At 54.3% G+C, this 27,592-nt stretch overlaps 1 protein-coding gene across 1 annotated transcript; it reads right to left on the bottom strand.

The window, feature by feature from the left end:
- Positions 1-1,167: 1,167 nt before the first annotated feature.
- PATZ1 (POZ/BTB and AT hook containing zinc finger 1) lies at positions 1,168-27,592 on the bottom strand. Its single transcript, XM_036759299.1, has 5 exons — positions 26,232-27,592; positions 23,532-23,595; positions 11,084-11,255; positions 4,347-4,484; positions 1,168-2,566 (listed from the first exon to the last, which is right to left on the bottom strand). Exons 1-5 carry the CDS (start codon positions 27,590-27,592, stop codon positions 2,148-2,150), a joined length of 2,154 nt encoding a protein of 717 aa, XP_036615194.1. The 3' UTR covers positions 1,168-2,147.

The following is a 27,592-nucleotide window of genomic DNA, read 5'->3' as shown; positions in this document are numbered from 1 at the left end:
CAGTAAGAGGGAGATGGAGATACAAGCGGGTCTCCCTGCTGGTCGACAAGCATTTATTAAGTGCTGACTGTATTGCAGGTGCTTTGCTGTGCTAAGCCCCGGCATACAAAGAGACATCCTCCTCTGCTCCAGGAGTTCACATCCTAATGACATTTATTTATTAAGGATACTCAAGATCTAGAGTGGAAGGGAGGCCTTCCCAGAGGAGAGGGTAGTAGCCTCTGGGAGGCTTGGGAAGAGCTCCTGCCCATTACAGAACCTGCGGGGGGCAGGGGGGCAGCCAGGGAGAAGACATCTGAGGGGATGGAGACACCCAGGACCGATGGCAGACAGGCCAGAGGGGTTGGATGACAGACAGAGCGGAGGGGGCTGTGAAGGGCTCAAAATGCCATACCCAAGTTTTTTCTATTGCTCCCAGAGACAATGGGGAGCCACAGAGTATGGCAGGTAGGGGCCCTGAGCTCTTTGGAGCCTCAGGCTGCCTCCTCCTAGTGCAGACCCTCCCATCTACCTTGGACTAGCCTTGGCTTTGCACATATCCCAGTTAATGGGGTTCCCCTCCTGACCCCAGATGTTCCTTGAGCTTTAAGAGCACGGCCTGTGTGCAAAGCACATGGTCTAGGCCAGAGCAAGCCTTTAACACAAGTATTTCAGGGTGGAATTCTTCTCATCAGAACTGGGGATTCTGCCTACATTCTGGGGACCCCTCTCTACCAGGGAGGCAGGGACACCTTAGGCAGCAGTCTAGGGAAGCCTACAAAGCCCTTTTCAGGAAAAAAAAAAAAAGCTTTAAATACATAGCATTAAAAAGAAAACCAAAGGTTAGTGAAAACAGAAAGATGTCCTTTTTTTCCTATCCAAGTTCATAGAACCCTTGAGATCTAGCCTCAGCCCCCCGGAACCCTGCCCAGAGGCCCCGCAGGGCTGGCAGGATCGCCTAACAGATACCAGAGGATTCAGATGTCGAAGGAACGCCCAAGAGAGGGGAGGTCGGGAGCCGGCCTCCTGAGATAACGCGCCTGAAGTGAATCTGGAATTCCGAGCCAAGCTCCTTGGGACTCCCAAGCCAGGAGCCTTCCCCCCAGCCCGGAGCCCTCCACCTGGTCGGCGGCTCCTCGCCTCGCCCCAAGCTCCAGACTACCCGACTCAATAACCAGACAAAACGGGTAAGTAACATACTAACTTTTTTAATACAGTCTGATCAGATCACATCACAGCACTTGGAAAACTGGATTTCAACGCAACAGCGAGTGGTACAGTGTCCCCAGCTCCCGGCTTCTCCCGTCTCTGGGGCACCCGGATAGAAACCAACCTTCGACCACCCCGACCAGACTGGCATTTTTTTTAAATTTTGCATAAAACTATTTCTTCCATAGACTTAAAACCATCGACTAACCAAGTTATTATTCATGATACGCCTAAAAAAATTTAATACTAACCCTAATGTGACTGCTGCTTAAAAAGAGCTCGGTACGTCCCTCGGACTGGCTTTCAGTAGCAATTCACTACAACAGGTCCTAAAAATTATAACAGTAATAACAGGTATTAGAGAAGGAAAACCCGACAGCAAGTTGGATGGTCAAGGTACCAAAAGAGCCGGCTTGGGATGCTGGGCATCCTGGCCTCCGGGAGCCTCGGAGCCCCCGGCCCGGCTTCTCTGAGTCTCTGAGGAGGATCGCGGCCCGCGGTCTGCTAGATGCTACAGGCTTCCGGAGTCTTTCCGAACAGCTGGGAATTGATCAGTGTTTGCAGGTGGGTGGGAAACTTACTGCGGAGGGAGGTCGGGGAGGGAAAGATGGAGGGAAGGACAGGGGGGAGGGCCCCGGGGTGCCGCGGGGGCGGGGTCCCTCAGGGAGTCTCCAGCAGGGGGAAGCCGGTCCAGGCGTGGCCTCGGAGACATCTGTAGTGTTAGGCTGCGGCCGCCCCGCGTCCTAACCCTCGTCCTCGGCCGCAGACTTCCCCGTGCGGCTTCGGTCTGAGAAGCAACCTCTAAAGAGCATTTAGGAACGGGGTGGGGAGGGGATGATGGGGGGGGGGAGTCTGGGGATTAAAAATGAAGAAAACTCTCTCAGCTACAGAACCCAATGACATCACTTCCTTCCTCATCCACAGCATCTGGCTGCTGCGTAAGTGGGGACAAGCCTGCCTCACTTTCCCTCCGGCCCCATTGGCTGCTGGTCGACCTCTGGATCTACGAGCGACGAGGCGAAGGCGGACTGCACGATCTGAAAGCCGAAGGACTCCAGGAGGGACATGTTCTGTTGGGGAGAGAAGGGGGACCCCAGGGTGGGGCCCAGGTCCCCCAGGGGCCCCCCGAGGGCCCGGACATGCACCTTCTGTATATGTTTGTTCAAGTAGGACTTGGATCGGAAGAAACTCCCGCACTCGGGGCAAGGGTACTTCTTCTCCCCGTCGGGCTCCATCTTGTTTTTGGGGACGGCCATGTCACAAGAGAAGGAACCGTTGGCGCTCTGTTTCTCGGGGGTCTTGAGGTCGCTGGCATCCGAGAGGTCGCCGTAGGAGTCAGAGCTCTCAATCGGGTCCTGATGTGAGCATTTCTGGCCTTCTATAAACAGAACAAGACAAAACACACAGATGAGGCCAGGCTTTGGAAAGGCCCCTTCCTGGAGGGAGGGGCTCAGACTAGCAAGCATGGGCTGGGATCTGGGGGCAGGGGAAGGGGGCTGGCCAGCAGGTAGTCAAGTCAGATGTGGCCCCACAAGGGCCCCGAGGAGGCCTAACCGCTCAGTCCGTGGGCCAGGCACCTGTGAGGGAAGGGTTCAAGAGACCCCCCAGAGATGCCGCCTTCCTCGCTAGGGCCTTCTCTGCCCACTGCCCTCTGCTTCGTCCCCATCTCTGCCTGACGATGGGATGGAGAGCAGAGGAGACAAATCTACGATCCCTCGACACCTGTCAACAGCCAGGTCTGGGCCAGGCCTCGAGCCCCAGCCTGCCCACCTCGCAGCTCAAAGACACAGAGGAAGGCCATCAACCAAGAAACACCATTCACGGAGTCCCCCAGAGGCTCTAAGTGCCCCTGGACCAGCACCACTTCCTAACGGGACAGGAACAGCCTGCACGACCTGCCAAGCTCGGCTTGCCCGCACTTCAGTCTCAAGCTGGCCCCAAGGACCCAAGAAGAGGAAGCACTAGTGACCCCAAGAAAGTGGAGCCCAGAGCCCTGGGGTCCGTCACGGGATCCTAGGATGGAGAGCTCCGAGATGGACCTTGGCGATCATCTCGTCCAAGCCCCTCACTCATTTTACAGGGGAGGAAACAGAGGCCCAGAGAACTGGAGTAACTCGCCCAAGCTCACCAAGCTGGTGAGAAGCAGAACCAAGATTCGCACCCAGGCCCTCTGGCTCCAAATCCCATGATCTCCACACTATGGCACACTGCCTCTTCTGACTTCAGCTCTTCTTGTTCCAAATAAGAGACGCCTGCCTGCCTGCACAACCTGTGCAGACCCTACCTGCTTGCGGCCCGGCCCCCCCCAGGGAAACCTGGGAGAGAGACAAGGCCAGACCAACTCCTCTCACCAGCACTGGCCACAAGGCCCTAGCTCATCCCCCCAAGCCCTTTCAGCCTCTTCCTAAAGACTTCAGCCCTGAAGCCGGCTGTGCCGAGGCCCAACCGCCTCTCTCCTGCCTAGCCCCAAGGTCGCGAGGGGGCTGCAGAAGGCAGATCTACAGTCCCCAGCCCAAGGGCTCTGCCGTGGACTTCTCGAGCCCCTGATGGGAGCACGGAGCGTGCCATCGATCGGGCAGGTTAGAGGGACTGGCCGGCTGAGCCCCTGGGCTCACCTGCGAGGCCACAACAGACTGCATCTCTCCAGGACAAGCCCAGTAATGAAGCCACAAGGGCAGTTCCCCATCTCCCTGGGCGACCTCAGGCTCTCCAGGAGGCCCTAGGGAAGGAGGAGGCTTCAGCAGCCCACGTTTCTGACCTCACAGGAGCCTACCTCACGGCCACCGGCGGGGTGGAAGCCTTTGGCCTCCGTGCTTCCAGACCCCCTGCTCACCCTGGCCACATCCTCTGATTTATCATGCAGGAGGGGGCAGGGCGCAGGGCCACGGGGCAGGGGAGGGCTGGCGGCAGCAGAATGCAGGCGAGGGCCGGGAGGTGGTGGGGCCTGGCTGGGGGACCCAAGTAGCCTCACTCACAACCCCCAGAGGGACGAGCACCAGGGCCCAGCCTGAGACTGCCTGGTGCCCGCCCTCAATGGCCTCATGTCAGGGGCCGCCTCTGGGCAGCCGGCCCGCTCCGCCCCTCCTCCCCATGCCCAGCCCAGCGCCCACCGCACGATCTGCGCAGACAAGCAGCGTGCAGAGCAGGGAGTCGCTTGCCTTTGATGCCATAGGTCCTGACGCAGTGGAACGCTGCTCCCCCATTCGGGATGGGCTCCTGGTGCCTGGAGACCTGGGGAAGGGGAACACCGTGGTGGGTTTTAACATGGACCTTTAAGTAGGAGGCAGAGGAGAAACCTAAACAAGACAAAAGGAGATGAGATCCTGCCGCCAGCACCGAGAGACCTCTGTTTCCCTGAACGCTCCTGGCCGCCAGGGCTTGCGCTAGCAGGGGCCCCGGCTACTCAGAGGGGCTCTAGTTCCGTCTAGGTGGACAAGGCTGGGGCAGTGGTGTCTGTCCAGAGGCGTCCCAGGCATGGGGAGGGCCCTGGAAACTACTGCAAGATTCTGGGCAGGGCCTTAACACCTTGGCAAGATGGGTAATCTCCTGGAGGGCAGAGCAAAGACTCCCAGGTCTGAGCAAAGAGCTCAATGAAATCTGGGTGCTGGAAGAAACCAGATGCCAAAACACCTCCATCCTTATTCTGTCCCTTGAATAAAGAACCAACCTTCTTGTCTATATCATGGGCTGGTTTAGACTGTCAAAAATCAGAACGGTCACTAACCCAAGAGATTTGACTTGTAGAATGAGAGGGGAACAAGTCAGATTCCACTAAGCTGGAGTCGGCCTCGTTCACCTTAAACAGGGCAAAGACCTCCACAGGGAGACGGAGAGGGCTGAACCTCCATGAGGGGCAGGGGTGAGAGGCGGGATCTCTGCTTAATTCGGCCTTGGCGTCTGAGAACCAGCAAAGTAGGAGTTTGGGTTTTTTGGGTTTTTTTTTAAGAAAATGAAACAAAGCAAAAACACTCCCTCTGGTGTCCAGGGATACCAAAGGAGATCAGACCTTAAGGGCAAAGTTCCCCTGGCCTACTTCCCTATGACACAGTCAGGAGATTTTGTTTCTTTGGGGTAAGGTTTGTTTTTTTTTTGGCAACCTCAGGAAATAACTATGAACTAACCGCTGATAATCTTATGAATGGCCAAAGAACTTTTAAAATTGGGAAGTTACATTAAAGGGACATGGTTATCTCTTTGTTTCTAGGTCTTTTTATCCTGTAGGTTTCCAACACCAGAGTTATGTTTTCAGAGCTGAGAGGCTTCAGAGGTCCACTCTGACTCTCTAGAAAGTGTGAAATGAAGACAGCCCCTCTGCTGCTACTCTTCAGCCATTTGCTTGAAACCAAAGCCATACTGAGGCGAGTGATTTCTGGGGTTTCTCGAGCTCACGCTGCTCTCTCCAGTTTGTCTGGAGCATCTGATAAATAGAGTCCAATGATACTGGCTGGAACAGCAGCTCAGGGGAATGGCCCTGGCTTTGGTTTGCGTTTCTCCAAATCGGAATGTTATGAAAGTCTAGCCATTGTAGAAGATTTAAAAAAACATTTTTTTGGCAGAGGGTGTGGGGATGGGTAAAGTGACCATGTCCCTTTAACCTAGTAATAACAGTTCAGCTTGTTTACACTTAGAACTTTCAGGATTTTTTTATAAGACATGACCACAGGAAAACAACCAAACCCACTTGTACAGGACCAAAGAGTTCTGAGGGCTGGCCCAATACAGACTTAGAAAAGTCAATTATCTGCTCTTAATTTTGATGGTCACGTCCTGATGAATCTCGCTGGCACAGCTGGGTGGGGGCCCAACACAGACACTTTGGGGCAGTGTGACCAGGTAAGGGACTTCCCTCTCCGGGCTCGTGGGAGGACAGCTCATGGCCAGCCTCTCCAGGTGCTACGGCCGCCGGCACTTCTACCTTCCTCACTGAAGCGTACGGATTGGTTTGGAGAAACCTGGTCCCTAACAGCACCTCTGTGCATGAGCCTGTGGACCTGGGCTGTGCTGATGGAGAAGCATGGAAGCCCTCTGAGAGCAGGGCATCTCTGAGGATAGTGCCCAGCCAGAGGGGAAAAGAGAGAACAATGCTTGGTAAATGTGCAGAAATGAAAGGGAAGAGAGCAGGAAAAGATAGCCAAGGCCCTTCTGTCCACTTCAGAAAGGCTGAACAGGCACTGCCAGATGATGAGGAAGAGGATGATCATGGGAGAGGAAGAGGCAAGGCAGGTGAAAGTCTCTTGTAGCCCCAACAGGGCATGGGGCGGGGGAGGGGGGGTTGACAGATGGATGAATAAATGGATGGGAGGGTGGATGGGTGGGTGGGGCTCTGGAAACTCTTGCTCCAAGGGCTGGACTAAATCTTACACTGGTGTCTGGTCCTTGTCTGATAAAACTGGCTCTCAATGGAGAAACCGAATAAGGTCTGAATGAAATCTCCTCACTGCTTTGGGGCCTGGGTCATATGTGGGTCCACAAATCGGCCTGGAAGCAACAGTCAGAATGCTAGCTGAGGGCAGCACTGGACTTCTGGTTTGTCTCTGTACCTCTTATCTCCAGTTCCTTTCACGAAGATACTAGATAAACTTATTGGACTGGAAGTGAATCTGTGGTCCAGCTCTGCAGGCACCCAAGCAAGGGGGGAGGGGGAAACATGATGGAGCAGCCCATGAGTCGAGCTGCACAGATCACCCCGTTCCTTCCCTGAAAGGGGCTGCGTCCACTCTCAGTCCTTTCTTATTTTTGTGACTGGCCCCTGAGGAGCCAACCAGGTTGAAATGACGCTGCTGGGAGATCTGGGAAGCCCTGGCTCCTTCCCTCCATTAACAACAAAGTCACGGGAGCCCACTGAAACCACGTCATAGGGGCTTGGTTTTATTTCTTTTTCCAATCCTTGAGTTCTTCTGCATATTAGGAAGACCCTAGCAAGAGCTAAAGCAACTTCCAGGAGAACAGGGCACTAGGTTGGTCTTGACTTTGGCTACAAGGGACACAGACAGAAGGGGACAAAGAGAAAAAGGGCCCCGCCCGGAGCTTTGGGGCAGAAAGCCTTGTGGGAGGCGAGCACTGTGGATCAGAATCCTGGCAGCGAGGGGGCACATGAAATGGAGAATGCGACATTCACGCACTGACGCGGCGGACAAAGATCCCAGCCACCAAACCAGGCTACTCTCCCACCCTCCACTGAGAGGCAACCAGCGCTCTTCAACACTCCCAAGTCAGAGGGTCATGATGGGAGCCATCAAGTGAGGACTCAGGGTGCTTCTCTGGCTAGCGGCAATCCCCGGAGGAAGAAATCTTCCTTTGTCTGGTGGGCTAGTGCACACACACAGACACACAGACACACACACACACACACACCCCATTCTGTTAAAACTAAATAGGGGATGAATCGTTCCTGCTGTAAAACTCCACTCATTTGTTCCAATGCTGAAAATGGGTTAGACTCCGCCTCGCAGCTTCCTCCATGGAGAACTCCCCACCCTTATGAAAGGGCATTCCATCATGGCGCCCCAGCACCCCCCCCCCCGCCCCTTCTCCACCATCATTCTCGACAACTTGCTTTCAACTAAAACTGGGACTTTCATGTCCGTCAGGCTTTGAACCAGAGGTCTGCTGCTGATAAATGTTTAACAAGCAGCTCTCAAAAAAAAAAAGGTACACACACTTTTAAGTTTAATCTGCCCCATTCACATGGTCTCCATCATTTTTTAAAGTCTAGACAATCAATAAAACAAAGCAAGTCCTGGTTTGTAGCGTTGCTGATTTCTGAGCTATGAAGGCTCAGACTGAGTATTTAACAATTGGCTCAGAAGCTGGCACCAGCCCACTGCTACCCTAATCCCCTCTTGTGCCTGGCCCCCAAAGAATTCTGGGCTCCACAGGCTTAAGCGGATGTTGGGGATTTCCCAGCATTCATTAGAAAGGGCCTGGAAGTCATCTGGTCCAAGCTCCCCCCACAACATGAGCAGCAACTCCTCCCCGAACCAGGCAGGCGGACGTCTGGCCCCTAGGAGAAGACATCCTCCGGGGATGACCGCCCTGCCTGATGAACAGAGCGAGTGGACATGACCCTATGTACGCAAACCCCCAGAATGAACGCCATAGAAATCGTCTCTACGACACACGCTGGCACAGTCCTGGACGCAAAGCCAACCCAAAACAGCCTTTGGCCACTCTTGGTATCCCCAGCACACAGCAGGTGCCTAATAAATGCATTTCTCGACTCTCTAGAATGGCTAGGCTCAGGGTATCTTCTTAAGTGAGGCTCTACACCAACTTTCTCTAGCAGGGAAGGCACTGACAATGCGTCGCCCCATACACGGATGACAGCTTAAAAACGTCTCATGTCCAGATGATGCCTCATCTGCCACTCTCTGCCAAACGTCCTTCACTTGATTTTTTTTCTATGCCCGTACAAGGACCCAGCCAAGAATCCCAGTTCAAGTAAAAGTACTCTGCAAATCTCAAACTTTAAACATTAAAGCAAATGCTTTGAGTGGTTTTTTCCTTCTCCTTTGATTAAGAATTAGATCCTACCCTGTCCCTCTGACTTCCCAGGGTGGGTCAGCCTAAAGTCGACTTTCCTTCTGGTGCCCTGGAGAAAGGGGACCCCTGGCCCCAGGGTTGAGGCCCGAGGACGTGCCATCTGCAATCTGGATCCAAACATGGCCCTTCAGAGAAAATGTGGTCTTCGATTTCATTGTTTCTGAATCATTTGTCCCAATGACTAAGTCTGTGTTCCAGCAACCACGACACCCTCTTTACCAGTTCTAAGGGAGAAAATCATAGAAATCTTGTAAAATGTCAACTGTTTTCATTAGCTGCCTCTTCACTCCAGGTCTGTTTCCAATCTGTTTAGCTTTTTCCATGTTCTATTATAGTCTGTGGTCCAGGGTTCTGTGATCTCCATTCTCTGGTCTTCATTGTCCGGGGGTGAGTCCATTAATGAGGCTCCATGGGGTCTCCTTGTCCTGGAGACAATAGCTAGGATGCTCCAATTCACCTGGGAAGACCAGCATCGTCTCTCACTGGCCTCCACAAAGTTTACCAGATGCTAGGAACCATGACAACGGAAGATTGTTGTGGAAACGCTGGCCAACAGTTGGTTTGTCTGGGTTTGAAGGGATGCTTAGGCACCATCTGAAAACTATGTCTGACTGGAGGGGGGAGGAAATCCCAGTGACTCAATGTCTCGCCCCCACTCCCCCCCAAGCACTTTAAGCCATCTGCATACGGCCTGGCCTCCACGTACGGCCCAGCTGGCCTACCTATAAGCACCACTTCCACCTCAAGGAGGTGCCCAATAATTTGAGGGTCTCCTGACTTTCTGGAAATGATGGATTTGCAATCAGCTCTAGCCAGGTTCTCCTTTTAGGGGCATCTGAAGAAAAGCATCAGCCCCTAGAGGCCAGTGAGGTGATGCTCCGATTTCCCTGGCTGTGACTACCCCACCACTGTGACGTCTTACAGTGCCATCGTGACCTCAGACTGTGAGCGATCAGCATCTGTGTGCTATCCCTTCGGCCCCTCTGTTGGGGGCTGTCATTACAACAACACTTCACATCTGTGAAGCATCGGGAAACTCCTTAGATATTTATGCCAAAGATCACAAGGTTGGCTCGCTTAAGGGACTGCCAGAAGTCACACCCTCTCCCATAATAATAATAATAATGATGATGATGACAATACCTTGTTTGTAGAGCCCTGAGTGTGCAAAGTCTGCTCTCAAATCCGTACAGTTCTTGGATCCTCACAACAACTCTGTGAGGGAGGCTGGGCTGGCATTATTATCCCCACATTACAGCTGAGGAAACTGAGTTTCAGAGAGGCAACTTGCCCACGTCATGGGTCAAGTAAATGGCAGAGCCAACATGAGAACCCAGATCTCCTGAGCCCACAGTCCAGTGTTCTTCCCACCTGCCCTGACCCTGCCATGCCCACCATTCTTAAATCCTGTGGGAGCCTTTGGATACGTCCCCTTTGAGGAAAATATCCCAAGCTCAGCTCCATCTGTTCCAGCTTCAGGGGCTCCAAACATATCCCTCAACACCACCACGACCACCACAAATAACTGGCCTTTTAGCATCCTTCAACACAACTGGTCCCCACTGGCCGCTCTGGATTCTTTCAGGGTCCCTAGGTATCTGAGATGCATATCCCTCCTCCCCCAGCCTAGTAACCAAGAGAGACAGCTGGGAAACGGAAGCTCCTGGCCCAATCCCCCAACCCCCACGATGTTCTTGCCCACTCTGAGCATGTGTCTATCAGAATTTTGCCAGGTACATGGCCATCCAGAGAGATGGAAAGGAAATCAACTCAAATGGGGTATTTTTGTACAACTAAGAAATCACTGTGAATGGGATACAATGAACTCAGTGGGTTCTTTTCCACTTACTTATGCCCCAAAGTCTTTGCCATCCCAAACTCCCCCGAGATCTCTGGCTAGGAGGCCCTTTGGTGCCAGAAAGTTGGCTAGAAGAAAGTCAGAGTCTACCATCACTGGAGAACCATGTGATCTCCGAGCATACACTGCCTCCCGGGCAACCTGCTATTTCAATGCATGTATCCTGCCACCTAGAGCACACAAATGGACTGGCATCTTTACAGCTTTGGTTGCATCTGTTCAGTTCCCCAACACCCACGAAAAAGACATAAAGAACCAAATGCGCGGAGAGACGCCGCTCCCTTCCCAGCCCCCCAACACCAAGTGAGCAAGCGGTTAGCAGGAAGCAGAAGCCAGGCCATGCCTCCAGGGTCTGGAGATGCTTACTGTCCAGTGGGAAGGAAGAGCAGCATCTGGGGGAGCCAGGGATGCGGTGGGATGTTGGCGACATGAACCCTATTTCAAACACCCATGCTCACCACCACCCGCTAGGATGCCAGACAACAGGAAGATTACCTCGATTACAGATACTGCAGAAGTTGCTTGGTCCTTCACTGTGTTTCTTCAGGTGGTCCGCCATGTACGCCGCCCGCAGGTACTTCCCGCACACCTGGCAGGGTACCTTGTCTTCATGGCAGGCCAGGTGGGAGCGCAGGCGGTCACGGGTGGCAAAAGAAGCATTACAGGTCTGTGGATGGGAAAGAGAATAAGGGTGAGTGCCCACCTCTTTTCACCAAGGGGAGGATTCCTGATTCCCCGGGACACGCTAGACTTTAGGGAGTGTTTACATATAGCTTGGTTGGGACCCAGATGAGACTGACTGTCCCAAAAGTCAGACAGCTGTTCCAGTAAGACTCAAGAATACCTCACTTGTCTTGCAGAGACACCTTCTTTCTTATATCAATCAGTAAACGGCAGTGTAGGAGAGTGAATACAACCATCTCTACAGCCAGCAATCAACCAATTGCTCCATCAAGGAGCAGGTACCTTCTCTATGCCAGGCACTGTGCTAGGCACAGGGGATACGAATACAAAGAATGAAACGATTCGGACCGGCAAGGAGCTTGTACTCTAAATGGAAGGCTCCAATCCAGTGCCCCTAGGAAGGCAGTTTTTTTAAGACTTTAAATTGCAATGCTAATCAATCCATCGACTTTATTAAGTGCCTACTAAGAGCAAGGCACAGCACCAAGTAACGGGGACGCAAAGAGGCAAAGTGCCCAGCCCTCAAGGAGCTTCCATTCTTCTTTTTCTATGCTTTCTTGTGTTTTTATTTTTAATAGTATTTTATTTTTTCCAATTACATGTAAAGGCAAATTTTAACCCATATTGAAAACTTTTGGGTTCCAAGTTTCCTCCCTTCTCCTCTCACCTACACCCTTAAGAAGTTAAGCAATGACATCATGTTTCGTCACATCATGTTTCCACATAAGTCGTGGTGTGAAAAAAGAAAAAGGAAAAACAAGCCAAAAAACAAAGACAGTGAAGTTCTCCCACCCTGATCTGCGTCCAGGCTTCATCAATTCTCTCTCTGCGTGGGGATGGCATGTTTCCTCAAGAGTCCCATGTAAGTGTCTAGTATTGTTCTATTGCTGAGAATAACCAATCAAGGGTGGGGACACGTGGCCCTCAAGTGTGGCCCTTTAACTGAACCCAAACTTCACAGAACAAATCCCCACAACAAAAGGATTTCTTCTGTAAAACGTGGACCAGTCAAAGGGCCGCACCCCAGGACCTAGAAGGCCCCCACCCCTGGACCAGTAATGTTGCTGTTACTGCTGGGTCCTGGTCCTTCAAGAAGCTCACATTCTAAGGGGAGAGGCAACATGCAAACAGGTACAGACAAATGATGGGGAAGGCTTCCCGTGGGAGGTGGGATCTTAGCTGGGGGAGCCAGGAAGGTCAGAGGTCAGAGTGCAGGTGGGGGGAGAAGCCGCACTGCTAAGAGGGAATTTCCATTTCCCAGCAGCTCCTAAGCTGCCTCTTCATTGGTCAGTCTACACTGGGTAGAGGAGAGGGCCTGGCGCATAGTAGGGCCATCCAGGCCCACCTTTCTGGATCCCCTCCCCCAAGAGCGGGGATGGGGACTGAGGCGGGCCATTCCATTTTGGGATGGCGGGAGTCGCTGCTCACAGACTCGGTTTCCTCATCTACCTCCCAGGACTGCTGGGAAAATCCTGTGCGATCCCCTTCAAAGCGCTTTGTTTAAAGTGATACCTAAGTGCCAGTCAGCTATTACTGTTGTGAGAGGCAGCGCTTCATGGTGGGTAAAGAGCCGGCCCTAGAAACAAGGAAGACCTGGGTTCAAATCCCTTCCCTGACACATCCTGGCTATGTCATCTAACTGCTAAGGTGCCCATCTACATGGGCAGAGGGAGATTCCTCTCCCCTCAGTCACAGGTCCGGCGCTTGTCCCCATCTAATAGTTGTCAAGTTCTTCCGACCCCCGCTAAAGAGTAAATATACGGTGGCTTTTGAGTCAGTCACCTAGCCTCGATGAAGCACCTACTATGTGCTGGGCACTGTGCTAAGCACTTTACAAGGTATTACCCCATTGGTCCCCACAACTACCCTGGAAGGGAAGAGCTTTTATTATCCCCATTTTATGGAGGGGGAAACCGAGGCAGGTATAGGCAAAGTGACTCTCCCAAGGTCACCCAGCTCGTAAGTGTCTAAGGACAGATTTGAACTCGTGTCTTCCTGACTCCAGGCCTGGTCTCTAATCAGAGAGCAGCCTAGCTGCCCTTCATCATCACAGTAAGCTCAGTTGTGTTCAATCTGGGTGAATTTGAGGGGAAGCGGTCTCTTAGGGAACCCGTGCTCTCCGTCCCTCCCTCTCAGCTTGCTTCCTATTATGTGGACTTCAGAAGTGGGCTTGGTGGTACCACCGCAAGGGACCCTGCTCCTGGGAAGCTGGGGAGAGGGGAGACAACAGAGGCGGGACCCCCAACTCTAACTCGAGGTCACTGAAGCCCACGACATGCCTGGGAAGCTTCCTGTTACGTGGGAAGGCCACGAACCTAAGCTGGTGAAGACCACCTTCCCCAAAGCCATCTGCCAAATAGTTACTCAGTCATCCAACAAGCATTTATTAAGCACCTGGTGTATGCAAGGCACTGTGATAGGCACCTGAGACACAAAGAGAGATTAGGGTACAGGCCTGCTCTAAAACCCTAAAACCCTAAAGAAAGGCAAAAACCATGACACCAGGGAGAGTGAAATAAAAACATACAATGGAGATGGGAATACACATTTAGATAGCACCTACTATGCGCCAGGTACTACGCAAAGCCCTTTACAAACATTATCTCATTTATTTCTCACAACAACCCCGCAAGGTAGGTGCAGTTATTATCCCCATTTGAGGAAACTGAGGCAGGCAAAGATTAAAGGGACTCACCCAGAGTCACCCTGCTAGTAAGTAGCTAAGACCAGATTTGAACTTGGGTGTTCCTGACTCCAGATCCAGCGCTCTATGTACCATGGTGCCCCCTGGCTGCCATTGAAAGTGATGGCAACAGGACTGAATCCAAGGGGATGAGATCTGAGTTGAGTGTCCTGAGAAACCTGAGGAGGGAAATCAGGGCAGACCTCCCGGCATTTGGGCTGGGCTTTGAAGGAGGAGAGACAGCACCAACAGGATGAGGAGAGGAAGGAAGGATGGCATGAACAAAGGCAGGGGAAAGGTTTGGGGAAGAAGAGGGCAGAGCTTAGTGGGAGTCACAGATGCCAAAGTGTACAATGGAAACACTGCTGGACCTGGAGTCACAGGGCCTAGTCTGAATAGCAAATTCAGATAAGTCCAGCAGATGAATCTCTCTGGGTCTCAGTTAGCACCTCTATAACATGAGGGGGCTGGCCCTGACAGCTCTAAAGCTACAGTCCTCTGAAATAGGAGAACAAATAAGAGACAGAGAGGATCACAAGAAATAAAATGGACAATCTTGATGACTTGAAATTTAGAAGGTTTTGCACAAACAAAACCAATGCAGCTAAAATTAAAAGGAAAAAGAGGCAAGTGGGAAAAAATATTTGCAGCAAGTTTCTCTGATAAAGGCCTCATTTCTCAAATATATAGGGAACTGAGTTAGATTTATAAAAATAAAAACTATCCCCCAATTGACAAATGATCAAAGGATATGAATAGCTTCCAGAAGAAGAAATCAAAGCTATCGACAGTCACATGAAAAAACGCTCTAAATCACTATCAATTAGAGAAATGGAAATTAAAACAACTCTAAACTCTAAAACGACTATCATACTAGCTAATATGGCAAAAAAAAAAATAATGACAAATATTGGAGGGTGTGTGGGAAAATTGGGACACCAATGCATTTTTGGTGGAGCTGCAAACTGGTCCAGCCATTCTGGAGAATAATTTGGAACTACGGCCAAAAGGCTATAAAAATGTTTATACCCTTTGATCCAGCAATACCACTACTAGGTCTGTACCCCAAAGAGACCAAGGGAAAGAGAAAAGAACCCACACATACAAAAATATTTCTAGCAGCTCTGTTTGTGGTGGCTAACAATTGGAAACTGAGGGGATGCTCACCAATTGGGGAACGGCTGAACAAGCTATGGTCTATGATTGTGATGGAATACTAACGTACTATAGGAAATGAGGAGCAAGACCATTTCAGAAAAACCTAGGAAGACTTACATGAACTGAGGCAGAGTAAAGTGAGCAGAACCAGGAAGACAGCGCACACAGTAACAGCCACACTGTGCAATGACCAACTGCGAAGGACTCAGCTACTCTGATCAAGTCAATGATTTAAGACTGCCAAAGGACTCGAAATGAAAGATGCTGTCCACCTCCAGAGAGAGAACTGATGAAGTGAATGCAGACGGAAGCAGACTTTTTTCACTTCCTTTATTTTTCTTGCTTTTGTGTGTGTGTGCGCGCAACATGGTTATCATATTGCCTTCTCAATAGGTGGGAGAAAGAGAAGGGAGGGAGAGAATTTGGACCTCAAATTTTTAAAAAAAGAATGCTAAAAATAAATGAATGAATAAATAAATGGATAAATAAATAAATAAGCACTGGATCGAGGGGCTCTGAATGCCAGAGTCAGGAGTTTAGGGCCCCCAAAACAGCAAGTTATGGAGTTATATCTGCAGCTGTAGCCTTAGATATGTTGGGCAGGGGGGCCTGATCTAAATCTCTCATCTGATCAGAACAAAAAGTGTAACCAATACCCAAATAAATCACCATCTTTTACACAGGTCCCCAAACACATTCACAGCCATGATATTATGGGGTTCTCCTAACCCCTCATGGCAGGTCTTACTCAGGGCAGGTGTTATCCTAATTTTACAGTTTAGGCCCAAGACCACCTGGCTCCTCAGAGCCCGACCCAGATCTTGGGTCTCCAGACACCTACTTCAATCCAAAGGCCAAACATCCTTACAGGGCAGTCCCCTCCGTCCCCTCCAGGGGATGGGCAAACATCAGCCACCAGCACCTGGCCCAGAGGCAGCACCGGTGCCTCAGCTTAAAAAACACACCACATCCGAGCCGGAAGGGTCCTGGGGACAACCGAGTGCAACCCCCTCATTGTACAGAGAAGGAAATCCAGGCCCAAAGAGAGGAAACAGCTAGCCCAGTTACACAGACAGCGGCCATGGAAAGTGCCCCACCCCCCTCCCCAGCTTACTAAATATTGATCAAAGACAGTGTCCAGGGAATGAAAAATTACTATTCTTTTTGGTACCAGTAGCCCTGGGACAGCGGCAGCAGCCCCTCCGGAGGCCCAGAATAGGGAAAGAAGCTGGGCAACGGAACTGGCCAAAAGGGGCTCCCAAAGGGCCCCGCAGAAATTCAAGGTCACTAGGATCGCAGATCCAGAGCTGGGAGAGGTCTTAGGGGGCACTGAGTTCAACCGCTTCATTTGACAGATAAGGAAGCTGAAGCCCAGAAGGGGATGGGACTTGTCCAAGGTCACCCAACTGGGAAACGTCCGAGGCAGGATTCAGACCCAGGGACCCTACTCGATGCCAGGGAAATGATTGGACCAGGGTCACCCAGCTAGTGAGTGCCTTTGGCCTAAAAGCCGCTGAGCTCACGGTCCCAGATGTATCTGAAAACCTGCGAAGAGCCCAGAGTGAAGGGGACCTGGGAACACTCAGCCCGACCATCAGGGGAGCAGTGCCCACGGAGGGCAGCCACCCTGGGGGGTTTCTGGGCCTGACCACAGAGCAGGACAGGCAGGAGCCGGGAAGTGACAACACATATGAGGTGTAACATGAAGACCACAAATGGCACATCGGGCTCCCTGGCCTCCCCGCGCAGTGAGTCACTCCTCAGCTGCGGCCTCTGCTCAGCGGTACCTGGAGCCAAAGGCGAGGCCTCCTTGTTCGCTGGGGCTGGTGAGCATCCTCCAAAGGCCACGGGCTCATCAGCATCTTGTGTAACTACTTAAAGATGGTGGTGGACTCTCAGTAAGGTGGATTAGCAACAGGGCCAGAGTCTTAATCCCTTCTGGGCCACACCTTTGCCCCCATCTACTCACCAATCACCAGAGAAGGCAAAGTAAATTTAATACTCGCCTAAGCAAAACACAATTTGGAAATCGAATCAGTTAAGGAGCATACATCTCTGGCTATCACAGGATCTCCAAGCTGAAAGAACCCAAGGGGTCCCCACCCCTACCCCACCATGATGTCCCCAAATGGTCATCTTGCCTCTAATACCTTGGAGGACAGGGAGCTCATCACCTCCCGAGACAGACAGCCTTTGCTCACATTCAGCCTAAACCTCTTTCTCACTTCCCACATTGCTCCTGGTTCCGCCCTCAGGGGCGACATATTACAAGTCTATTCCTTCCCTGGACAGCCCTTCCAGACACCTGAACACAGCGCCCATATCCTGGCTTCTCCAGGACAGAAGATCTGCCTGGAGACCATGGCGCACCAGCTTCCCAATCAAACTGTAGCACCAAGATGCTCCCCAGCTCCCCCTTCCGTGTCAGCATGGGCTAGGTAGCATTTCACCGAAAAATCGATTATGGGTCATCGGGCCCTAGGAGATCACAGGGTCAGAGTCCTAGGCCTACAAGGGGACTCAGAGGACAAAACTGAGGCAAACAAAATACCCCCAGGGGTCTCCCTTCAAGTATCCAGAAGCCCGGCCAGCAGTGATGCCGAGAAGAAAAAGCCATTGGCAGCCTCATCCAAGAGGAAAGGATGATGAAAGAGAGGGAGAAGGGGAGGGTTGGGGCCAGAGAGTCCCCCCAAAGAAGGAAGGATTGCCAAGTCCTGGGAAGCCAGGCCCTAGTGGGACCAGGAGGAAAGGCCTCTGACCTAGGCAGGCTCTCAGGATCCCAAAGACAGGAAGGAAACAAAGTGGGCTTTTAGAGGGACCCCAGGAATATTGGTTGTGCTTGAACTTAAGGCCCAAGTCTTAGGATTCCTGACCCATGGCTAGCAGGCGTGGAGGGCACACATGCCTGGGACAATGTATCAAAGGAAGAACCCCTTCCTTTCCTGGCTCCTCTGCGTAGGGTCGGCACCCACCTTCACTGCCCGTGGCTCTCTCCCCACACAGCCTGCCCCTGTGAAGGTAAGAAGTCCGGTGGGTGGGTGGGGCTGGATCCCACAGGGGCCAAAGCAGCCCAACAGGGCAACGGAGCTCTGGGGCCACTTCCCTACTGCCCAAGTCCCTGGGGTGGTACAGAAGCAGGGGGAAGAGAGGGCAGGGCACATCCAGGACAACAGGAGGGGTAAGGGACCCTCCCCCAGTCCCAGAATCCAGAAGCACGGCCCGTGAGAGCTGGCAGGGACCATCTGGTCCGACCCGTGAGCCCTCCAACGTAACAATCGCTAGCACCTTACAACGTGTAAGGCGCTGTACAACTGTGACCTAACACTAGCCCCATTTCACAGATGAGGCCACAAGGGGGCTGAGAAAGGGGCCATGACCTATCCGGAGTCACACAGCTAAGAAGGGGGTGTCTAGCCTCTGCACGCAGAAGCCCACCACATTCCACTGAGGGCCAGGCTTGACTGCCAGAAGGTTTGTCCTGAGCTCGGGTTCTCCCAAAGGTCCCCGCATCTCTCCAAGCCTGGGTCGACCCTAAGAGTCCAAGATGGCAGCTGAGTCTGCTGGGGACAGAGCTGGTACAAGCAGGACCCTCCTCCCCCTCTACCCTGGTCTGGTCCAGCCTGCTGCAGTAAGAGGAAGTGAAGAGAATGGATGCACCCACCTGGAGGAGTGTTCTTCCCAATAAACCAGGGGAGTTAGAGCCTGAAGGGACCATGGAAACTGTCTAGGCCAACCCCTTGATTTCACAGAGAAGGAAACTGAACTCCAGAGAGGGGCAATGAGAGACAGAGGCAGGGCTCCACCCCCTACGCCAAGCCAACACAGGCAAGGGCAGGGCCATGCCCTTCCACCCCGGGCCTGGGAGGTCTAGACACGCCCATAAACATACAGATGAGATGGGTCAGGGCCAGATGCAAGGCTTAGCCTCCCAGATTCGGTTTCATACTCTTTTAAATAGAGCCCTGGCGTAAGCCTATTGAACCTGGTCAACAGACATTCAGAAATGCACTGTGGGCAGCAGAGGCACAGCATTGCCCCAGTTCGACCAGAAGCCCAAGGGAGGAGGGGCAGGGCTCTAGCTCCGCAGGTCAGCCCCGGCACCGCTGCCAAGTAGCCCTAGGAGCCACGGACTGTCTCTCTCCCCTCCCTTCTCCTTCTGTCCCTGTCTCTTCCTCTCCCTCTGTCTGTCTCCTCTCTCTCCTTTCCTCTCTCCTTCTGTCTCTCTCTCCCTCTCCTCATTCCCCCCCTCTGTCTCTTCTCTCTCCCTTCCTCTCTCCTTCTGTCTCCTCTCCCTTTCCCTCCTCTCTCCGTCTTCTCTCTCCCTTCCTCTCTCCTTCTATCTCTTCCCTCTCCCCGTCTTCTCTCTTTCCCTCCTCTCTCTCCCCATCTGTCTTCTCTCTCCCCCTTCCTCTCTCCTTCTGTCTTCTCTCTCTCTTCTCTCCCTCCTGTCTCTCCCCCCGTCTTCTCTCTCCCCCTTCCTCTCTTCCTTCTGTCTCTTTTCTCTCCCTTCCTCTCTCCTGTCTCTGTCTCTTCTCTCTCTCCCTTCCTCTCTCCATCTCTTCTCTCTCTTTCCCTCCTCTCTCTCCCCGTCTTTCTCTCCCTTCCTCTCTCCTTCTATCTCTTCTCTTTCCCTCCTCTCTCTCTTCCTCCTGTCTCTTTTCTCTCCCTCCTGTCTCTCCCCCTCTGTCTTCTCTCTCTCCCTTCCTCTCTCCTTCTGTCTCTCTCGTCTCCTCTCTCTGGGCTTCAGGTTCCTTCCAAACTAATAACTTCCTACAGCACTCTACAGACACTATCTCACAACAATCCTATGAGGTGAGGGAGGGGCTGGGGTCTTCTTATATTCATTTTACGAATGAAGAACCTGAGACTGCCTGATCACGGGACTTGCCCAAGGTGACACGGCTAGTAAGTTTCAGAGGTGGCATGTGAACTCTTCCTGATCCAAGTGGAACAATCTTTCCACTGGACTCATGATAGGGAGGTTTTTGGGGGTCTCAAGCCCATGGGTCTAGGACCATCAGAGGACACAGCTATGAGCAGCGCCCCCCCCCCCAAGTCTGGCCTCCCGGGTCCTGGAGCCTCATCTCTCAACCTCAGATCCTGGGCCTCTGAGGCGGATGCCAGAGCCACGGTGATGTCTGCTCACTGACAAGGCCAGGCCAAACAAAACACAGAACAACACCCATCTACACTACAGCCCATGCTGGCAACCTGCGGCCTCCATCAAACCCTAGGCCTGATCGGGCCCTGTCATATCTGGAGTGAACATCTAAGCCATCCGAAGTGGGGGAGGGAGAGAGAAACAGGCGTTTGGAAGACCTGAGTGTCCTTGATCCAGGAGTCGGGTGTGTGTGTGTGTGTGTATGTGTGTGTACACACGAGTACTTTGGATTAAGGAGGGTGGAGAGACCAAGGCCCATTGATTCGCTCACCAAGACCAGAGACAAAACACACAAAGGCTTCAATGTTAGAATGAAAACTTTTATCATGGGTGGATGCCATTTTCATGGAACCCACCAGGAAAAGCAGGCAGAGCATGGAATCCTAGGTTTCTGGGTCTACATTATCAGTTTCCCAAAGCCAAGTCGGCCACAATCTGAAGACTGTTCATCTACTTCCTGCCCGAATAAACCTCAAGAACCCAAGGGTCTAACTCTAAAGCCAGAGATGAAAGGGGGAAACGACTTGAGGGGAGGGAAGCCACAGGCCCACTTTACTGGGGGAAAGTCAGGAACTGCCAGGAGGTGGTGGAGCTCCCAGAGACCCCACCCCATGGGTGGCAGTGAGCAGTTGCTGCCCTGACCAATGGATGACATTGCTAGCTGGTTCGGGGAGACACAGACGGGCATCTTGGGTGGCTGCCTCCTGGAGTTGGTCCTGTGGGAATGCTGACCTTCAGAGCAGCTAGCGCTGCTCAGGGAGCTGAGACACGGGGCCTGATGCCGAGAGGACCGTCAGTCCTCAACAAAACTGGCCAAGAGTCCCAAAGAGGAGAGAGAAGCCAATGGACCAACCTAAAGCAAAGTCCTTGCCCTGGGCTCGGAACGTTGGAAAGGAGGAACCTCTTCCAGGGGGCCTCGTGGGGAGCCTCCCCACAAACCAAGAAGCCCCGATATGGGGAAGAACCCACCCCGCCCAGGAAGAGAAAAATGAACTGAAGCAGCTCTCAGCTGGGGCAGGGGGAGCTCTCCTGGGGAAGCAGACAGACGCTAGGCGCTGGGCTGACTTCCCAAGGGGCTCCCTCTCCCCACCCCAGGAAAAATGCCCCAAAGGAGGGGCAGGTTATCCCACAGGCCACTGGGCAAATGCCCGATTCCCCTCTGGGGTGGTCCAGCCCTGCCTCAAGTAGCCAGGTGGAGCGGAGCAGAAGAGATGACTGCCGGAGTGTGTTGGGCCCAGATTATCAAGGGCCTGGAAGGATTTTTTTAAAGAAAGGGAAAAGGCGGTATCAGGAACAGGGTGGGCGGACCTCCACAAAGCAGGCTGGGCAAAGTCCCATGAGGCCAGGTCGCTAGGCAGAGTTTCCAGGGGCGGCAGGCCGCTGCTGCTCCCTCCCCACACCTGGAAAAGGGCAGAAAGCGCAGGTTACCTCCCGGCCACCAGGCGCAGTGCCCCATTGCCCTCTGGGGTGTCTCCTACTTGGGCCAGGAGCCCTGAGCCCCCCTCGGGAGGCGTGGCTACAGGGCACTAGTGAGCCGGGGTGTGCTTAGGGAGGGAGGCAGCGGGATCTGCAGGCCACACATTGGGCAGTCACCAGCTCCCGTCTTCAATCTCATCGCCCTTGGAGGACATCGACTGCCCCTTTGGCACAGAGGCGGTAAAGTGGCCGAGATAAGAGACTACACCCACCAGAGGGGCCTTATAGGGAAACACGCTCCTTCCAAAGAACACTCCACTTGGAAGAAGAGGCCTGGGCCGGAAGGGAAGCCCAGCTCTGCTCCATGCCCTCTACGTGCGACCTGGGGCCAGTTACCTCAGTGGCTGCCTAACTGCAATGAGGGGGGCTGGAGGCTTTTTCCCATCTCTAGACCAGAGACCCTACGAGCCCGAAATGACGGGGATGGCTCCGACGGTCCCTAAGATCTCCTGTGGCTCAACCCTCCGAGATCTAACTGAACGACACCGACTTTGCAAGGTCTTCACCCTACCCCAGCAGGCACGAAGAGGGGCTGGAACTCCCACTGGGGGCACTAGGCCTGAAGAAAGCCCAAATTCCTTCTACCTTTCTGAAGCCAACCATGGCAATGGAAGAAGATGGTGGATTCACCCCTTATTTCTCCTCCTGGGATCCTCTGAGAGCGACTGCCCAGGGGGAAGGGGGATGAGCCCACAGGAAAAGGGGAGAAGTTGAAGCTGCCTGTGGGTGCAGACCCCCAGGGGCCCTGACTTCCGCAGAGTAAGAAGGGCTCACGAACAATGAAAGCGTCCAGATGCCCGGCCAGGGACTCTCCGGCCAGCTCCCAGGCCCGGCTCTGCTCCAGGGAGGCATGACAACAGAGGGTATGCGGCACTGGACTCGGGGGCAGAGCCTCAGCTCGGACACTCTCCTAACCAGGTGACCACAGACAAGTCACCTCCCAGCTCTGTGCCTCAGTTTCTTTAACTGCAAAAGGGAGACAGCAACACTCCAGCAACCTACCTGGCAAGGCTGTGGAGAGGAAGAGGGTCCTATCGACCTGAAAGCTCTTTAGAGAAGGCACGAAGGGCTGGGGAGACCCCGGCAAGCAGAGATTCCCAGGGTGTAGGGAGGATGGCGGGGAGGGGCTCTCTGCCATGACACAGTCAACTCTCAATCACCCGGGTCCGGAGGCTCTCAACGGGGGGGGGGGGGGGTCATCTGACCCTCTCTGACCCTTCTCTTCCTCCATTTTACTGCTGAGATTCATTCAGTGGGAACGAGAACCCATGGCGGGGGAGGAGGTCCAGACAAGTTGAAACAGAGCTGAGGGATTTGGGGTGACCTTCAGGGCCCCATTTTTTTCAAGCCATCCCTCACACCACAGATGACTGAGAGTTGGCTGTGAGCCAGGAGCAGCGAGCACCCCCGGCAGAGGAGCAGTTTACCACAAGAGACCAGCAACACTAGGAAAGGGGGAACCAAGCAGCGGAGAGAAGAGCTGGGATGGGCCCCAGCACCAAGCAGCTGGGGCAGGGCTGAGGGAGGTGGAGCCCCGAAGGTCACGGCAGCGAGAGAGAGGTCACGAGAGAGAGGAGAGGGGCGTGCAAAGCATCTGCCAGCTGGATGGATGGCTGCGCCCTCCAGCCCCCACCCCCCAACGCACACACACAGAACGGCTAGCTCCTGGCTCTCGGCCCGGCCTCTGCACGGCCAGACACCCTAGACAATGTGACACCAGCCTCGGCCCCCTCTCCCGCTCCATTCCCAGCCCTGCAGGCCTCTCCCGCAGCAGCCCCTACCTGACACTTGTGAGGCCTCTCAGATGTGTGCACCTGCTTGATGTGTCCGTTCAGGTGATCCGGCCTGAAAAGAAAGGGAAAAACAAAGACCTTCAAAGGGGGCTCTTGGGAAGGAGGGCAGAGAGGCCTGGGGCCATACCACCCCACTTCCCAGCACCCCTAGAGGGCAGCCCAGCCAGGCCCACAAGCCGATCCTCTCCAGGGGAGAAGGGGAAGACGGGCTTCCCTGACACTGCCTCCTTCTGCCTCCGGCCAGAAGCCCCCCAACCGCTGGGGCTGGCCAAGCAAGACACCCCCACCTTCCTGGTGGGGGGAAAATACGCTCAGTGTCCCAGAGCAAAGCACCTTGGTAACTCAGGGCTCCCCTCCCCCTGCTCCTCCAGTCTGCAGCCAATCCCTGAGCGTGGGCTGGAATTCACTCCCTGGAGAATGGCCGACCAGACCAGGGAGCGCTGACGACGGTACAGCTCGAGTCGTTAAACCTGACGTCTGGGGAGGCGGGTGGGCAGAGGCCTCACAACCGGTAGGACTGGTTCGAGGTTGGCGGGCATAGCAGCGTGCTTCCTGCTACCCCTACACAGGCCCCTCTCCGAGGCCCCCCAGCCCTCAGTCGCTCCGTCTCCAGGAACACAACCCCCTCCCCACCTTCCAGGCAGATTAAATATTTGCTAAACCTTCAGCACTAAGAAGCAAACACTGGCAGCCAGACTTCCACCCAAGCGCTGGGTCCCTCATCCCCACTGCTAAAAAGGCACATGCTGGATGTGCGGGCCCAAGGGGTCCCATCTGTGGGGTGGGCCCCAGGGAGTATGGGGAGGCCACGGCTGGCCAGCAGAGCTTAGGGATCCAGGCCAAGGGTCCGGCGCCAAGAATAAGCTCTGCTTGGGGGGGGGGGGGGCGGGAGCGGGTCTCAGCTTCTCAATCCCAATACAGAGGAGAGTATGAGAGCAGCTGTGTGTATGTGTGTGTGTAGGAAGGTGCGTGTATGTACATGTAGTGTGTATACATGTCAGGATGTGTGTACATGTGTGTGTGATGTGGGCGTTGTGTATGTGCCTATTGTGTAAATATTATAACATGTATATCTGTGTATGTGATGTTTGTGTGTGTGTGCAGAGGTGGGAGTGTGTGTGCGTGCGTATTTGGTGTGGAAACGTGGGTATACGTGTATGGGGGGGTGTACGTGGGTGGGGTGACGTGTGTATGTGGAGGGGCTGTGCATGTATATGTACATTGGGTGTGCATGTGTGTGAACGTATATATTGTATGTGTGAGGCGTGTCTACTGTGAGTGTTACGTATGTGTGTGAATGCAGTGCTGTGTGTACGTGTGTGTGTGGATGTGGGAATCTGTACGTGTATGTGTTTGGTGTGGATATGTGTGTGCGTGTATAGGGGAGTGCATGTGCGTGGGGGGGTATAGGCATACATGTGTGTAAGTATGTGAAGGTGGGAGTGTATAAGCATGTATGCGGATATGTGCCTGTGTTTGGTATGTACACATAGCATGTGTGCGTATGCGTATGTTGTGCGTGTATGTGTGTGTCAATATTACAATGTGTGTATGTGTATGAAACATGTGCATGTGTAGGAAACGTGTGTACATGAAGGCATGTATGTGCATGTATGTGTTTGGCACACATACAAAGTGTGCATATGTGTGTTCTGTATGTACACATGTGTTGTGTGTACAAGTGTGTGTAAACATGACAATGGGTGTATCTGTATGAGATGTTCGTGTCTATGAAGACATGTATGTGCATGTACGTGTTTGGTCCATATGCATAGTGTGTACATACATGCGTTACGTATGTGCGTGTGTAGGCATTACAATGTGTGTATCTGTGAGATGTGTGCATGTTAAGGTGTGTGCATGTATGTGGACACGTGTGTGTGTGTGTCTGGTACATCCCCACAGCACATATCACATGTGTGTGCTGTGTATGGACGTGAAAGCATGTACATGTGTGCACATGGACACATAAGTGTATGTGTTTGGTACCTATCCACAGTGTGCGTTGTGTGTATCTGTGTGTGAGATGTGTGCATGTATGTGGACACGTATGTGCTGTGTATGGACGTGAAGGCATGTACATGTGTGCACATGGACACATAAGTTTATGTGTTTGGTACCTATCCACAGTGTGCGTTGTGTGTATCTGTGTGTGAGATGTGTGCATGTTAAGGTGTGCGTGCATGTATGTGGACACGTATGTGTGTGTTTGGTACATCCCCACAGCACATATCACATGTGTGTGCTGTGTATGTACATGAAGGCATGTATATGTGTGCACATGGACACATAAGTGTATGTGTTTGGTATCTATCCACAGGGTGCATTGTGTGTATCTCCGTGTGAGATGTGTGCATGCGAAGGCTGGGGGAGCAAGCCCAGGGCGGCACCCGCAGAACGGAGGCCCCTCTGAGACCAGGAGAAACCAAAGCCCCTGGCCCTGGCAGGCACCGCCCAGCACAGGCCCAGCACGAACTGCTCCTCAGCCCAGGCTTGCCCCTCCCCCCTGGAAGGGCCCCGAGCCCAGCTGAGACACAAAGGACTTCCAGAGGGGCGTGAAGGGGCCTTGCTCTCCCGCATCCCCCCCTCCCACGGGCATCCACGGACAGCAGCCCCAGGCAGACCGAGGCGGGGCAGGGCCGCGGGTGCCGGCTGGGGAGGCAGGTGGGCAGCCCGGCCTCCTCTTACCTGGAGAAGCCTTTCCCGCAGCTCTGGCAGATGTAGGGCTTGCCCACGGAGCCGTCGTGGGAGCGCACGTGGTAGGACATCCTGTCTTTCCGCTTGAAGCGCAGGCCGCACACCGGGCAGGAGTAGGGCTTCTCCCCCGAGTGGGACAGCTTGTGCCGGTTCAGGTGGTACACGTCGCGGAAGATCTTGCCGCAGATCTCGCAGGCCACCTGCTTCCGGGTGCGGCTCCTCTTGCGCGGCCCGTCGGGGTCCTCGGGGAGGGGCAGCCCGTTCTCGCCCACCCTCTGCGGGGGGATGTCTATGTAGCCCAGCTGCAGACTGGTGACCCCGTGCTGGGCCTCATGCTGCCGCAGGCGGTTGGCATCGGTGAACACCTTCCCGCACAGGCCGCACGGCAGGATCCCGGCTTCGCGGAGGCCCCCGGGGGAGCCGAACATCATCGAGTCCAGCAGGTTGGCCTTCCTGGGCCGGCCCCGGCCCCGCTTGCCCGTCAGAGGTGGCGCGCCCCCGCCGCCGGCCCCGCCGCCGCCGCCCACGTTCTGGAACGGGGAGGCCAGCAGCTGCGGGGACAGGGGCCCGGCCACCATGGGCAGGCGGTCGACCCCCGGGAGCACGGGCAGGGAGGCCTGGCCGGCGAGGGCGGCGCCCGCGGCCCGGGCCGCCTCGTCCTCCGGCTGCATGCTGCCCGCGATGCCGTTGCCATTGGGCCCCAGGCCGGCCCCGTTGGTCATGTCCAGGGGGAAGCCCAGGTCGGCGGCGCCCGGCGGGCGGAAGAGCATGATGTCCGCGCGGGCCGGGGGCACCAGGATCTGCACGTTGGACTGCTTGATGACCTCCTGGCAGATCTCGATGACCGACCTCATGAGCAGGAACTTGGCGGCCGTCATGAGCTCGGGGAAGCTCTCGAGGCGCACCACGATGCGCGACGTGTACGCGAAGTCCAGGATGTCCCCGAACACCTTGGAGCTGATGGTGTGCATCTCCAGCTCGCGGCTGGGCCCCGCGCCCCCCGCCGGGCCCGGCGCGCCCCCGGCCGCCACGTCCTGCGGCCCGGCCTCGGGGCCCCCGGGCGCGCCGCCGCCGTCGGCCGGCTGGGCGCTGAACACGGACTCGAAGTACTCGCTGCAGGCCGCCAGCACGGCCCGGTGGGCCGGGAAGCTCTCGTCGCCCACGCGCAGCAGCACGTCGCAGAAGCGGCCGCCGTTCTTGCGCTGCTGGTTCAGATTGTGCAGCATGTCGGTGCTGTGCCGGCTCACCTGGTACGTGTAGCAGCCCGCCGACGGGCCGGGGGTCCCGGCCCCCGCCGCCCCGGCCCCGCCGCCGCCGCAGGACGCCGCCGCCGCGTCGCTGACCCGCTCCAT

This window comes from Trichosurus vulpecula, chromosome 1, assembly GCF_011100635.1.
Source record: "Trichosurus vulpecula isolate mTriVul1 chromosome 1, mTriVul1.pri, whole genome shotgun sequence".
NCBI lineage: Eukaryota > Metazoa > Chordata > Mammalia > Diprotodontia > Phalangeridae > Trichosurus > Trichosurus vulpecula.
Note: the sequence above shows the minus strand (reverse complement) of the source record. Positions and strands in the feature narration are given on the sequence as shown.